General features: G+C 44.4%; 2 protein-coding genes across 2 annotated transcripts; both read left to right on the top strand.

The window, feature by feature from the left end:
- Positions 1-1,600: 1,600 nt before the first annotated feature.
- LOC110974962 (gamma-butyrobetaine dioxygenase-like) lies at positions 1,601-8,697 on the top strand. The gene is made up of 5 exons (XM_022226953.2): positions 1,601-2,625; positions 2,785-2,890; positions 4,068-4,270; positions 4,929-5,095; positions 5,455-8,697. The coding sequence occupies exons 1-5, from the start codon at positions 1,871-1,873 to the stop codon at positions 5,619-5,621; spliced, it is 1,398 nt and encodes a 465-aa protein (XP_022082645.2). The 5' UTR covers positions 1,601-1,870; the 3' UTR covers positions 5,622-8,697.
- A 1,372-nt stretch (positions 8,698-10,069) lies between these two features.
- Positions 10,070-15,840, top strand: LOC110975114 (gamma-butyrobetaine dioxygenase-like). The gene is made up of 5 exons (XM_022227262.2): positions 10,070-10,984; positions 11,135-11,240; positions 11,903-12,105; positions 12,484-12,650; positions 14,429-15,840. Exons 1-5 carry the CDS (start codon positions 10,191-10,193, stop codon positions 14,593-14,595), a joined length of 1,437 nt encoding a protein of 478 aa, XP_022082954.2. The 5' UTR covers positions 10,070-10,190; the 3' UTR covers positions 14,596-15,840.
- The last annotated feature ends 462 nt before the right edge of the window (positions 15,841-16,302 follow it).

Here is a 16,302-nt window from a genome sequence, read left to right as displayed (position 1 = left end):
ACGGAAGCCGGATAGTGCCAGGGTGAATATTTTTTTTGCGTAGGGGGGTGTTATACTTTTTATGACAAATTATCTGGCGGCCACTACATAATTATCTGGCGGCAGCCACATAATATTGCAAATATTTTGTATGTATGGGGGTGAATATTTTTTGCACATGGGGTGTATACATTTCTTGCGCATACGGGGTGAATATTTTTTTACACATGGGGTGTCTACAAGGGTCAATATTTTTTGTGCGTGGGGGTTGTACATTTCTTGCACGAGAGGGAGCTAACACGTGGAAGCCCTCGACGTACGTACATGTACATACAGTATGGCAGCCAGCACGACGTCTGAACGCGAGCATAGAAAATGGAATCTGCTGAAAAAACGGAGTCAATCCGCATGCGTCGCGACTGTGCAGCCTGGGAAAGCGCTTTGAACGTATGGAGACTGCCGCTCCAGGTCTACGTGTAAAAAATATATTGACCCCCAATCTGTAAAAAAATTCCACCCCCTTTGTGCAAAAAATATTGACCCCCTATGCTCAAGAAATGTATACACCTCCTACGGAAAAGTATTCACCCCTTGGCACTATCCGGCTTCCGTCGCAAGAAATGGATACACCCCATGTGCAAAAAATATCCCCTAGGCATAAAAATATTTGACAAATTATGTGGCGGCCGCCACATAATTTGTCAAAAAAATATTACACCCCCTACGTAAAAAAATATTCACGCTGTCACTATCCGTTTTCCGTAGAAAACGCATATATTACCCTCCACTTTTCTTTTTTACATTCTTTTTAGAACGATGCATTTCTGTGCTCGTCTTTATTTCTGTCGCCAGCTTTATACATGTATATGTCGTCTTTTTTTTGTAGTCTTCATTTCTGTGGCTTACTATTTTTCTGTCGCGTGTATTTTTTGAGCATGATTATTTTAATTTATTTCTGTTGTCTGTACTTCGACCTGTGTGGTTATCTTCAGTTCTGTAATCTTAGTTATATCATCGTATCTATTTCTGGCTTATTATCTTTATTTCTGTGTTAATCTGTGTATTTCCGCAGGGTTACATATATTTCTGTGTTTATCTATGTTTCTGTTTATTATCCTTATTTTTGTCATTATTAATTTTGGCCCTTTCGGCCGCCCATAGTTTAAAGGGTAACTAATCTACAGTGGCTGTGGAACTGTTGGTTGGCGCTACAAAAGGTCTTCCATGTTCCTTCCTGAAAACAATACAAGAACACAGTTTTTCGTCGTACAGTTTATCAGGTTTTACAAACCTTAAATCCAACTAAAATGGCATAACTTGAAACTTCTCACACAAATTTACTTACCGATGACACCTGCCGGTCGCATATGCAACTTAGACTCCTCTTTTGCAAACTACGTAGCCTTATCAACTTTGTGTAGGCCGCCAGTGTTTTAATAAATGAGAACACGAATAAAGTTGCACCAATACTTCTACTCTTTAAAGGTCGGTACGTTATATGTGTACACAATTGCCAGTGGTAAAATTTCTCAGCGAGATCCGCGGGGCGATATCCGCGGGGCGAGATCCGCGGGGCGAGTGGCAGATATAGAACACCATACTGACCATTATGTATAGGTATGTCAGTGTGCATTGTTGTGTATATGGATATATACACGTATAATACATGTTCACCAGGGAATTGTACGGGCAGACACATCGTACCGTAGAAAGTCAAATATCGTAGTTTGTCCTGGCTCTGTGGTTTGACCTGGTGACGGGACTCTGGACATCTGGTTTTGCGTTGTTACGCTCTGCAGGTTCCAGTTTGAATAGGCTCTATTGTATAACTGAGACCCACCACGGCCAGAAAAGACTGTTCTGCGGCTGCATGCAGTAACGTCGAAGCATCATGGCGCAGGCAATTGCCAAGCCCCATGCGCTGGCGAGGCACGCGTTGACCATCCGCCGGTCAGTTCTTGGCCTCAGGCAGAGCGTGGCACCGGTGGTGGTAGGGGCGAGTGCAGGGCAACACCACAGCAGAAAGGCCTGGAATGCGGCAATCATTCCATCGGTATTAGGGTCGTTGGGTCCCCGGATGTCGCATTCATCGCAGGCCGCACCGGGGAGTCGGGAAAGCCCGAGATTTGAGAGCTTCGCCAGGGACGATACGGTGGGGTGTTACCGTGTGGGGTTAAGCTCCGGCCCGGAGGGCGTCTACCCTTATGTTTGGCTGAGGGACAACTGCCGATGTCCTGATTGCTATCACCCTTCGTCCGGGCAGAGAACCTGTGACCCGGCTGAGATGAATCCCGACATCAAGCCAGCTAGCGAGGCCATCCTCGACGACGGTAAGGTCTTGCAGATCACCTGGCCTGACCAGCACCGCAGCGACTTCGATGTGGCCTGGCTGAACCGCCAGCGGTTCTCCAACAACGAGAGAGACACGGTGGGCAGTCCGGAGCTGGAGATGTGGGGAGGCGAGCTGAACGGCAAGATCCCGGCCTTCGACTTCGAGAAACTTTTCCAAGACGACCTGGAGCTGTACAACTGGCTGGAAGTCCTGAATACCAAGGGCTTGGCCTTGGTGAAAAGGGCACCGACTGCGCAAGGAATCCTCCAGGAATTGTCCGAGAAAGTTGCTCATGTGAAAACAACTAATTACGGGTAATGTGCTCGTAATCTTTAACTATAGGCCTAAAACTTAATACGAGCTCACCCTTTTTTTTGGGGGGGGGTAGATAGATCTACTGTTTAAAACGCAGTTCTTGCTCTTGCCTAACTAAGTAACTTGTTATTACGTTTTCATTCTTGGCCACATTTTAGGGAGACTTTCCAAGTCTTCAGTAAGCACAATGCCAGCAGTGTTGCATACACATCGAAGTCACTGTGCCTCCACACCGATCTTCCGTTTTATAACTACGCACCTGGCGTGAGTGTATTGTAATGCTATACATGTATGTGTGTGTATACTACTAAATGAATGTTTTGGTTATTTCACGATAAACAACACACCACCAAAAAAAGGATAAAAACAGAACAACACCACCAAAAATGGAACTCTGCAGGCTACCACGAAATGCTCATCTGGCTTGTTTGTACACAGTAAAACCTGAGCTTCACTGGGTAGAAACTTAGAAGGTGGACTGAAATCGATCGCCACTGTCTGGTTGCAGCTAAGCCTGTGCCGACTTGTGAATGGTATAAGTAATAAATTATTATCGATTTGCCGTCACAAAAGCAACTAAAAAAGCAATGCATTTCCAAACATCATGACTTGAGCGACAAAAAAGGATCTTCGAATTTAGTCAAAGGACAAACAAAACAAACGTTAAAAACAAATCATTAAATCAAGCCAAAAATGAGTATTTAAATACTGAAAAAAATAAAATGTAAAAGATAAAAGTTGGCATGTCAGAACAGAAATAACGGACCAATATTTGGCCATTATCGAATGTTCAAATGTTTATTTTTCGATTCAAATATTTGTAGGTTCAGTGCTGTGAAATTAAAAGGGACACTCAGTTTTATTATTCAAAGTGCTTTCTGTAAGCTTCGGTCCCTAAACTATATAGTTCTACTTCCGGTTAATATTAGCCTAATATTGTTATAACTATATGTGCTATTTCATGTATAAAAAAAAGGTGACTCCAGAGGCTTTGTTAACCAATAATTGTTGCACAACTGAATAATCAAGTCAGTTTACTCGGTTAATCGATACCCACATCTTTGAAACTCACAGTTCGTCGAGAAATTCATATCGTATACATGTACATAACTGGAGGGGTGTTACACAGTATAATGTGGCCAAATCGTACACACTGAAAAAGCAAACCTGAATTATGAACATGGGTCAAACGGGCCACAAAAACAGGTATTTAGCAACGGATCGACTTTACTCTGGCTAACATTTGATCAAGGCGCCCGCGGCGAAATAGGTAGTCAAGACCACACGACGAACCGCATGCAAGCCCTGGAGCGACCGTCCATTTTGCCGCGGGCGCGTTGATCAAAGGTATAACCCTGGCTAACCACCGTACCTCTTTCAGTCACTTGAAGCTTGTCTGAGATTCTTACATCATCGATCCTCACGTTTTCATGAACGCCAGATTCAAATGCTGCACTGTATCGAGCAGACTAGCGACACCAATGGTGGAGCGAACCAGTTTGTGGACGGCCTGCAAGTAGCGGAGCAAGTGCGGCAGGAGTTCCCGGACTTGTACAAAATTCTCCGGACTCAAGAGGTCGACTTCCGAAACATCGGCAGCGACTACTACGACTACCACATGAAGCAGAGGAGGCCCGTCATCGAGTAAGAGGTTGCCAGTGTCCTTGTTGAAAACGCTACTCCTTGTAGAGTTATCCCAAGACCAGAATACCCTCTACACCTACTCGTATGTCACGAATAGGGGTAATTGCACGCGTGGGATTAATATGCAGTCGATCCCAAGAAAGTGGAGGGCGCAATCTTATGTACCTTTTTCCAGTTGTGGAAGATTATTCTCCGGAATGTTTAAAGCTAAGGTTTAAAAGCGAATACTAATCGTACTACACGTACATCAGACAGCGATGACCTCCATTCGGTACCATCAATGCAATGCGATAAACATTGAGGTACGTCATTAGCAGTGTGCATAGGACTAGTCCCTAGGCGTGGTGGTCCACACCTCATAAACAGATGCTAGGCGTGCGTTACACGCCTCTCTTCCACCAATATACCTCTAGTATAATATAACGACGTCACAATTTGCTTAGTATGCGCTTTCCTATGGCAAATCCCCATAGAAAAGCGCACATAGCGTTATAACGGTATACACAGGGTTTTTCAAGATGTCTTTTCTACAGGGAGGTCAACAGGCGTTGCCGGTGGAGTGCCAAAGGGACGTACACACTTGACATTTATAAAAATGCACGTGAGTATGGTGCCAACATTAACCGTCGAACATTTTCACCACTATATATATACACAGGCATAATAAGTACGGCGAGTTCACAAGTGTAAACTTCAACAATCAAGTGAGGGCGCCCTATCTGTCGCTTCCGGCGGAGAAGGTCAGGGACGTGTACAGAGCCTTGAAGGTCTTCTATGACGTCATGTATCGCCCTGAAAACTTGGTGGAGTATCGGCTTGTCGCAGGTGTGTTGAAAAACCCGGAAAGCATATACAGAACTTGACTGGGGTCTCAAGTTACTCTCTGAAAAAAAATTAATCATACCTTTGATATTGACCTAGCACTGCAGGAGCGGTATAGTCAGGGTCGCGTTGGCGCGCCCTCTTGCGAGAATCAGTGAAGGACACGTGACTGGTGCGCGCATACCTGTATGCTGCAGAACCATCTGCAGTTAATGGACAAGCCGCAGATGTAGAACGGACACGACGTGAGGTGCAATTGCTCTCGAACAACCTCGTCCTCTTGAAATACCGACCTGGCCAACGCTGTCTCGCAGTTTTACCGATCCACACTTTTTGGTGTCTTTTTTTTTGTCCCTGCACAGGAGAGATAGCCACGTTCAACAACGGCCGTGTCCTACATGGGCGTAACTCCTACACTGTTACCAAGGAGGGCAACCGGCATCTGGAGGGCGCTTACATGGACTGGGATGAGGCTCATTCGCGCATGCGCATTCTCCGGGAGAATCTTTTTGGTGATGAGCGCTTGTAATAGAGGGATCCCAATACGACGCTTTTAGCGTAGATCTGCCCACTTTCGCGTTTGAAAACGAGGCTGTATGTGTCAGCTTCAATTCTTAATACGGTCAGATGATTGAAAGTAAGGAGTTAAGACACAAAATACATAAAGGTATGTTAAATTTAGACTTTTCAGGCTGCAATTTTTTGTGGAACAGTCTTTCAGGATGACTCGACACGTGAAATCAAAAGAAAAAATAATGGCAATTTACCGCGAACTAACGTACCTGCGATGACCGTTTATCTTGTGCAGTGGGCGTGGTTTAAACTGAAGTGGCACCACACTTATGAACCGGATATTGCATGTACTGTGTGGACTCCGCGGGTGCGCGCGACGAACTTAAACACAGAGAGCCTCGGTTTCGATGCAGATGTGCGCAGACGGCGCTAATGTGAAATCCATCTATAAAGAATGGGGTGTATTTTCCTTCAATGATACAATCCTGGAGTGCGACTTGACACTACAGAGACTGAAATCACAAGGGGCTTTGTGCTCCCTTGTTTCTATATATGGCGTCAAAATAACCTGTCAGCAGCAACTATTGTCCCCAATGTATATTTTCTTTCCAGTTCTGCTGACAGCCACTTCTAACTTGGTAGAAGATACATACTTTTTGAATCAGTTGTAGTATCGAGGCTTCTTATGTTCTTTGTAAGAAAGATGTGGGCGCTTCTTCAGGATAGCAAAAACGTTACAGGAAAACCTGTTTACTACTGATAACCGAACTAGATAATCCGCTGGACCAAAGTTAGCCACGCCCATTTAGTATGGTCCCGCAGATTGCTGCTGGACCATACTGCGGGATAATAGCGTTTGCTTACCACGAGCGAAAAGACTGACCTCCAGGAGTCACCGTGTTATCCACCAGTTTGATATTTTAGCGGCCATACCGCGGTACATATAGTTTACATCTGGAATCGGACTTGAAAAAACGAGCCCAGAATGGGACATAATAAGTATGAAAATACTTGATATCTTATATGGGATCTTGGGTGATTACAAATACGAGAGCTGTTGCAGGTGTGCTAATAAATGAGTCCCTAGTGTGAGTTCCTCGTCTGGTATGGGGAAATAAACTGAGACGTGAATTGGCTGGAAATTCTCAGAGAAGTGAACTTGGCACATTATTGAATCTAGACGGCAAAGACTCGTTCATTTTCTGACAAACTTATTATTGATTGCCCTGCTGCTGGTAATTTCTACTTCTTGCGACATTCGCTTAATTAATCTGCCAAAGCTTTTAGTGTCTATTCAGTGCTTCATTTAATATTTAATTTCAGTTCAATATTCACTTTCTCCCCTAGCCACTACACGATTATCGATTATCAAATCACATGTACTTAACTGAGCAGTCAGAATGTTTTGACAAAGTATAACCCATCAGGTCTACGGGAAAAGTATGTCGGAATTTTACCTTTTCTAACTACAGTTGTTCATGAAGTTTTACCTCAAAAATCCCTCTTTAGCCATAATTATCTGTGGTGTGTTTCCGCAGACACCCAATACTGAACGAACTCTCCTTGTAAAAACTGTAGAATAGTGGTGCATACGGCGCGTGCCACGTGATGTAAATCGGAATGCTGCCCAACCTCAGTACATTGATCTAAAAAAAGCTTCAATGTTATTGTCTTCACTGTATGTTTTCTATTTGAATTTTTACACTCTTGCAAAGTTAACTTACCATAGCTTGTAAAATGGCATAGATTTTCCTTTATCCCTGGTATTTTTGTTAATTCTTTTGGTTTTTTTTATTACTTCAATTTACTTTAATTACTTTGATTGGAAAATGCTTATTTCCTATTGTGTATTTCCCATTTTTATCGTATTTGCACGTACTTTAATTGTCTTTCCTTGATATAAGCCGAACGCTAGAGAGCTACGATGACCGTTTGGTCATTGGTTTCCGTTTCTGAAATATGTTAGTTCGTAAAAGTGTCCTTATTTCTGATTTGTAATGTATTTTGACCTTGTACATTTATTGTCCTTGTATGGGATATGGGTACCATCTGATAACAAGACTAATATACACATTCTCACAAAGTCATTAATTTTGTGAATATTTAATCTCGTCAAGACCTCAAAATGCCTCCCTAGCGCTGTTTGAAACAAATGATAGCCACTACCACTGTCCAACAAGCTGTTTAACGTGAAAACGGGGTAGAAAGTGGAACTCACTTCAAGAAATGTAGAAAATGTGCTTTATCGACTTTTCACTTATAAATTCATAATTATGCAAGCATGCGCACAAATGGCCTTGGCGGCGAGAAGTGTGAGCAGGCCATTGGTAACGTACAGGGGTGCCATTTTGATTATTTTCTCTAAGGTTTCTGGTTTTTGTTCAGTTTTGTCTTCAGAAAATCCTATTAAATCGTTTTTGCTATAAAACAGCACAAAAGGAGACCAGCTTAGATTCGACAATCTCGTGTGCACAGGAAAAATCACGATTGTAAAAATCTCGCTTAGAATAGAAACTAATAGCAAAACGATTTAATGAGATTTTCTGAAGAAAAAAACGAACAGAGCAAGAAAACCCGAGAGAAAATGATCTAAATTGCAACCCTGCACGTTTTCAATGGACCGCTCACACTTCTTGCCGCCAAGGCCATTTGTGCGCATGCGTGCAAATTATGAATTCATTAGTGCAAGGGTCTATTGTATATAGACCAAGCTATGGAGACACTCATTTTGTGCCTTGAATGACATAACCCGCCTTGCTGCATGAAATGTGGTCAGGAGATCTTCATAACCACTAAGTGTAACATGGAGTTTCTCCCTGTTATTCTGCTACAAAGGGTGTGGACAAAATAATCGTAGCAACTTATAAATGAAACCGTGCTGCATGTATTCAAGTCATCGAAATCCTATCATTCGTATGATTTCTTTAATTCTCGATGATTTTGGGAGATCGTTTAAATGTGGCAAAGTTTGGTTGAATGATAGCTATATTTTTTATATTTAATTTGCCCTCAGAACATCGACCACGCATATGCACTATAAAATGATTTTAATGAATGTGTAAATAAAATCTCAAGAATACACTTTTGACAAATGGATATCCCAGAAAAAATGTGTATCACGCCCTGAGCCGTCAATTACGAGCTTCCCAGGTGTCGGCCATCACTACATTCCTTGGGGGAATTCGAACTAAGCCTGCAAGAGTTTACTTCCTGCTGCACGTCAGCGGAAAAGTTGCCCCCCCCCAAAATGGACTTTTGCAATATCTTTCGTCATTGTACGCATAATTCTCACAGTATCTCCTAGTTATTGAAGGAGCACGAAGCTATAAGATGCTATACTTTCAGAAAATAACCAATAAAATGAAATTTTTAATCATTGACGCTCGCAGATTTCATGAAAAATGTCATATTTTTCGTCAAAATCGGGCTCATTTCGTGTGTGAAATCCTTTTTTTGCACGCAACCCCTAACTTCAACTCGTCTCCGTACGGCTTAGTTCCAAAAAGAGTTTCTTCGGCAAGCCTTTGCCTATCTATTAATGTAAGAATTAGTGTGATTGGTTCAGGAAACACTCGCGTTTTTTCTATTAAAAAGACATACCCATCTAAATTTGGCGTTACTTGTGGCTCGGCTGCAGGCAATGATTATCCCGTGGGTGCTCGTGCATTGGTACACACGCGCCTACAATGTCCACCGTAAACATGTAAACGCCGTAAACAGGATGTATTGTATGTACATCATAGGCCTTTCCACACTGGACAAATCTCGGGGTTGACGCAGGGTTCAAGTGAAGGTGGGTTGAAAACGGGTGGCGATTCACACTGCGTCACCCCCGAGATTGACTTCAACCTGGGTTGACCTCAACCCTCCTCCGGACCAGGGTTGAGATTTTCATCCCGGGTTGAAAATTGTTTGTGCTCATTTTCGGGTTGAACTCGCCCCGACGGATAAGCCTAATTCACAGGAAACAAGTGTGAAACAATGCCGGGCTGAGGTTGAAAATCTAATTTTCAACCCAGGGCGGCCATGGGTTCGCCCATGGGTTAAGTTCAACCTGGGTTGAAAGGCTGTAGTGTGAGAAGGCCTATTGTGAAGTGGTTCTCCACAGACCTAGGGGAATTCAAGGTCATCTGTGCACAGCATCTTCAGCCGTGCATTTTGATGGGGTCCGTTTGGCACAAAAGGTTTCCATATTTTCATATAGGAATAGGAAAAGCAATAGATCTGCGCTGGCGATCTAAACCAACCCACCAGTAGGTCTTTGCATCATCGTGTGACATGGGTTTGTTCTGTAAAGGAACGGCTGCCAGAGACAGACTGTGACAGGTTTATCTAAATCACAGAAAAGAGGTTAGTACGCGTAGCTATCATGCATACAGGCCTATATTTGTATTGGCGTCACTGTAAAGTACAATCTATTCAAATTGACTAGGTCGACCTTGGACCATGGCACCATTGTGCGATGGAAACAGGCGATGACGCATTTTTCTGTGCTCGGCAGGGTAAGTTAGAATTGGCTCACAGCAGTTGTTGATCGTTGTCGACTGAGTAAAGGCTGTGTTTTCTACTACAGCATCGCAGCATCATGGCTCTAGCGATTGCAAGGCCCCTTACTTTGGCCAGACGTGCGTTGAATATTCGGCGGTCAGTTCTGAGCCTCAGGCAGAGCGTGGCGCCGGCGGTGGTAGGGGGAGGATCGGGGCGTACTCCGGTTCAGTTTGCCCACGGTACGAGTGCAGGGCAACACCCCAGCAGGAAGGCGTGGAATGCGGCAAGCATTCGATCGGTATTGGGGTCGTTGGATACCCGGATGTCGCATTCTACGCTGGCCGCACCGGAAAGAAAAGGAAGCCTGAGGTTTGAGAGCGTCGCCAGGGACGATACGGTGGGGTGTTACCGTGTGGGGTTAAGCTCCGGCCCGGAGGGCGTCTACCCTTATGTTTGGCTGAGGGACAACTGCCGATGTCCTGAATGCTATCACCCCTCGTCCGGGCAGAGAACCTCCGACCCGGCAAAGATGGACCCCGACATCAAGCCAGCTAGCGAGGAAATCCGGAGCGATGGTAAGGTTTTGCAGATCATCTGGCCTGACGGGCACCTCAGCGAATTCGATGTGGCCTGGCTGAGCCGCCAGCGGTTCTCCAACAACGAGAGAGACACGGTGGGCAGTCCGGAGCTGGAGATGTGGGGAGGCGAGCTGAACGACAAGATCCCGACCTTCGATTTCCAAAAAGTTCTCCACGATGACCGGGAGTTGTACAACTGGCTGGAAGTCCTGAACACCAAGGGCCTGGTCATGATTAAAGGCGCTCCGACTAGAAAAGGGGTTCTCCAGGAATTGTCCGCGAGAATTGCTTATGTGAAAACAACTAATTACGGGTAATTCTTTTTCTTCAATTCTTCTCGTTGAATTAACTGCCACACCTAACTTGATTTCACTGCCTCTGTTTGGAAAAGCAAATCGATCTGTAACATCGAAATGTAGTTCTTGTTCTCGCCTTATTTGGTTATCACATCTTCATTCTTCAGGGAGACTTTCCAAGTCTTCAGTAAGCACGATGCGAGTAATCTTGCATTCACTACAAAGGCTTTGTGCCTTCACACCGACCTACCGTATTATGACTACACGCCAGGCGTGAGTGACTTTATCCTTTCTCATGTACTCTTCACTTTTTGTAATGTTTTGGCCAAATCCCGAAAAAAATAACCCAAAACGGCTCAACACAAGGCAACCAAAGTAAGGGTTTTATTTTGCACATATTAAGATGTTCACCGGCCGCCTTGAAAACAGAAGTGGAAGAATAACAAGTGGTTCGGATTGACCGTAGTCGCACCGATCAGAATTATTCTCACATATTTAACAGAGTACACGTACGTGTTAAAAGTTCGACGGATGAAACGATAATTTGCGAGTGCACCGACTTCCCGCTCAGAATGTCGAAAGAATGGCATGTCTGAGGCGTTTATCTTTACATAATGTCAAAAGAGCTTGTAAAATAGGGCCCCCATCTTCCAGAAAGGCATAATCGATTGATATATAATTAATTCTTATGGGTTGTCTCTGAATTTGCGATTTCTCGGTTCCACATGGCCTGACGATACGGCTGTTACGGACGCACGCGTTTCATTATGAGCTATGTATGATGCCTGTAAAGCATGTTTGCATTGAAATTCCATGGATGGATGGTCGAGCAATTACTGTAAGTGTATGATAGGACTAGTATTGTAGGAGCGCTCTGCTCATTTCAAGATTTTGTGAGATTATTAACTGCTTGGTTCTTGTTTCACGACTGCTAGATTCAAATGCTGCACTGCATTATGCAGACCAGCACGGCCAAGGGAGGGGAGAGTCAGTTCGTAGACGGCCTGATGGTGGCCGAGCAAATTCGGCAGGAGTTCCCGGAGATGTACAAAATCCTCCGGTCTCAGGAGGTCGACTTCCGAGACGTCGGCGAGGACTACTACGTGTACCACATGAAGCAGAGGAGGCCTGTCATCGAGTAAGAGGTTTCTAAGGGACTGTTAAATTGTGTATCATTAAAAAGAAAATCCCCATTTCTCCTGATGGGCCCTTAAAGCAGACTGAGCATCAATATTATCAGAGCAACCTGGGGTCATGTCCAACGGGATTGTTTGAACCGGTGGATGGTTGTAGGACTTGCAGTCAAAGGTCACTTACAACTGACATGAACCCATTCACAAAGTATCTTTGTAGGGATCCCGCATTTTTCGGTCTTTGATTTCAGCAGAGTCCATTATGTACTTGTACACTCATAACCTGAAGGGTTAATTTTCAGTGTGTAGCTCGAGATTGTGCTAAGATACGGAAGACATTTATTTCACAATTACACGGTTCACTCGATCTTTTCCACTCCTAGGTATAACAGTTTCGGCGAGTTCACGCGTGTTAACTTCAACAATCACACGAGGGCACCCTACATGTCACTTCCGGTGGAGAAGGTCAGGGACATGTACAAAGCTTTGAAGGTGTTCTACGACGTCATGTATCGCCCTGAGAACCACGTGAACTTTCGGCTTGAGCTCGGTATGTTGAAATAAGCGGAAAGCATTAAACTTGAGCGAGGCGCATGTGGAGGTTTTATACCTTACATTTCGTGGCTAGTCATGGCACTCACAGACTCAAGTACCGCAGGAACGAGAAGCGGCGTCGCGCGGCACTTCTTACTGGAGCCGGTGAAGGACGCAGTGCGTGAGCGCAGCATGCTGCAAGAAGATATTCCACGCGATTACACGTCCTGTTAGGTTCACCGTAGATGTGACCCAAGTATTATGGAAAGGTAGAGTAATTTTGAGTGTTTTTGTGGATTTTTCAGCTTGATACTCTCAGAATTTCTGGGGACAGGTAAGTAATTTATCCCCCCCCCTTCCCCGATCAAACCGCTCCTCCTTCACGATCACAAAATATCAGAGCCATACCATCAACGACGGGCGCCCTCAGACGACAAACGTGTATAAGTCTCGGAACTGGATGATGAAACGCAGAATCATTCTATTTTTCCATACATTATAACAGAGTTAAAAGGGGAGGGTTTGAAAACAAAGACAAAACAACAAAAAAGAAAGGAAAGCAGGTGCACTGTTGTAACTAGCTAAAGGCATTATCAATCAGGTCACGCCATCCATTGTTTTCCTTTGAACGGCTGTCGTACATTTAGCAGCCGATAAATAAGATGGCCGGGGTCAACATTGCGTAGGGCCTACGTGCGGGGCGCAATGCACTTTTCAGCCGTTTGATATGGACACAGGTCAGGTAAGTCCTACTTAATAAACGCGATAAGTGTGCTATGGCGTGACAGGTGGTATGGCTTAGCCCGAAAGCAACAAATGGTATTATGGTACGTGCCAGCATACACTTAAGTATTTATAGAAATAATCATTTGGGGCATCTCTGTTAAGGTCGAGCACCGCCACTTGGCCTCCAGTCACCACAGGGTTTTCGTAGGACAGTCGAACAGAAAAGGGATTGTCCGGAGTCAATCAGTGACGCATCCAGTGGGGGGGGCGGGGCAACTTGCCCCCCGACGGATTTTTTTAAATATTAAACAAAGATTTTGAATTTGCCCCCCACCCACACGATACCAAAAGCTGGATATGCCGCTGGAGTCAATCCCTGATTCTAAGGGGGCGTCCATAAAGTTCGTAGGCACCATATGCCAACTTTTCAGACCCCCCCTCCCCCTGAACGCATGGCGTATGCAGTGGCTCCAACCCGCCGGTGCATGGTCATGCCACATATCGTCTAACTTCTCGGCCCGGGGTACCTTGCTTTAGCATCCTTAAGTGTCACAGTACATCGTGCATCCACTGTTATTCGCATGTTGCTTCCAAATTCTGAAATAAATGACCAAAGTAATAACGGGTTTTTATATTGGCATTTCTTTATTAACAACCCTGGAAAATATTAACTTGGTAGCTTAAAAAAGATGTCGTTTAATAAAAACAAAACCAAAAAGATTATCCCGGTGCCTTTTTTTCTCTTATGCACGCATCAGTGCACAGGGACATAGGTCCAGTTCGAATACAGTACATGTACTGTCGCAGTATCCCACGCAGATAGAGTTAGACCACAAATTATGATAAAGTTCGGGTGAAGTTAAATATTAGCTTTATACCGAGGTAAACACGTCACGCGCACAATCAGGTGTGCAAAGGGCATCAGCGAAAGAACAAGCTCCGTGTGAACAGTTTGTTTTCACACGGTCAACTTTCGCGTTTTTGTGTTTATCATTTCCAAGTGACGATTGGTCTTGACCGCCATGCCGCACTAACTACGCCATTTTGCTGTCCCATTTGCATGTACAGGTGATATAGCCGCATTCAACAACGGCCGTGTCCTACATGGGCGCAGCTCCTTCACTATCACCAAGGAGGGCAACCGGCATCTGGAGGGCTCCTTCTTGGACTGGGACGAGACTCACTCGCGCATGCGCGTTCTCCGGGAGAAACTGTTCGGTGAACAGCGCATGTAAAGGATCGCGCGTTCACCTGACAAGCAGCGGCATATTCAGGTATCTCATGGGGGGACTGGATGTTAGCGGGTGGATCTCTCGACAGTGTAATACTGGGTCAGAGGTCACAACCACTGTGTGTAGTAGGCCACAGGTGTAGTTATCCAGTTAGTGCCAACTAGGGCATAACGTCAAAAGGAGTAAACTCAAGAGGTTCTTAATCCGCAACAGTCTCCTTTTATTCATAAAAAACACCGTTCGTTTTAAAGCACTCGGGTCTTGTGTCTGTTTGCCACGTTTCCTGAGGGGAGAGTGTAAGGCTCGACGATTTCCTCCCCCCCCTGCTGCCCAAAACAGATCATGTGTACATTTAATTTTTTTTCGGTGACCAAAACATATCCTCCAACAGACTACAAACACTGCTTAAGGGTTTACCGATTAAAGTGTTAGAAGAGCGCAAACCTTCAGATTAATTTATCAAGTATTTGGTTTTGTTTTTGACATGTTAAATGCACTTCTCTAGAACGCCAAAAAGTTAGGCAAACTAGGCTGCACGACTAACGACTGAATTAGAATTTTGCCTTATTAACTAAAGTTAGCCACGCCCATTTATGTTTATTTAGCGTCGTTCTCCAGTGCTGCTCTTTGTGCGTATGCGCACAAGTTGCAACGCGACAAAAGAGCGTGTTACTCCTGCACATGTGTTATACTGCGTATTAAACCTATAGAATATACACTGTATAATCTTTAAGGCGCCTTTCCATGTACATTTTTGGGTGCGTTTCACTTTCACGTATACACAAAAATCGATCCATTAACATAACACACGTGTGCGTTGCGTTCGACCGTCAAAATCGCAGTGGGAGCGAGTTTGACGGATACCCAACGCTTGGCGTAAGTTTAGTGACCTAGGTCCTTTCTGCATGTAGGCCTTCGTTATGCATATATGTATAGTTTCGAAGATGCAATCTAATTCGGGCAGGATTTCAACTTTATGATTGAATTTACTCCAGAAAAGATTTAAGTTTTCGAAGTTCAATATCTAGATACAGCTTATGTCCTATTCAAGGTACATCGGTTTTGTGTTTTGTTGTTTTGCTTATATAGTTGAGCGATTTTTAAGACTACTTAGTGGAATATCATTTGATTGTCTGTCGCTATAAATCCAAATACTAGGGCCTATTGTTGTGTACAAAACTTTTAGCAACTTGTAAATGGTAGGATGAATAAACACCGCACTGACGTGTCAGCGACACAAAAATAGTAGCTGGATTCCAGACACATACATTTGTATCGACTTTGGGGGACAACAGAGTACCGAAGTGACTACGTGACGTGCACGAGTGTGTCCGCAAAAGCCATTAGAGCGAGAACCAGCGCGTGAACCAATGCGCGTAGTACTGCATTCATTTGCACTACACTTTCTGGTTCATAGTGACGTCACACTTCAGTGCTCAGCAAGACCTGCCAACCTGTCGCACTCCTTCCTGAGGTCAGGCAAATACCACACAATAGATTGAAAGGTATTTCTATGAGCCCTCAGTTCCTTTCAAATTCCAATGTATTATGTGGTGATGCCTGACCTCAGGAAGGAGTACGACAGGTTGGCAGGTATGCATCAGGCTTAGGTGGGGGGGGGGTTGGGCAGCCAGTGGATTCCAATCTGATGATATAAATGTTAGTGATCATAAAACAATTACTGATGTCTTCAACTGGTGGCTGGTGATA

The sequence above is a fragment of the Acanthaster planci genome, linkage group LG20 (assembly GCF_054643075.1).
Source record: "Acanthaster planci isolate LZ-2023a linkage group LG20, COTS_SCS, whole genome shotgun sequence".
Taxonomy (NCBI): Eukaryota; Metazoa; Echinodermata; class Asteroidea; order Valvatida; family Acanthasteridae; genus Acanthaster; species Acanthaster planci.
The sequence above is the reverse complement of the archived record's forward strand: the minus strand, read 5'-3'. Positions and strand labels throughout refer to the sequence as shown.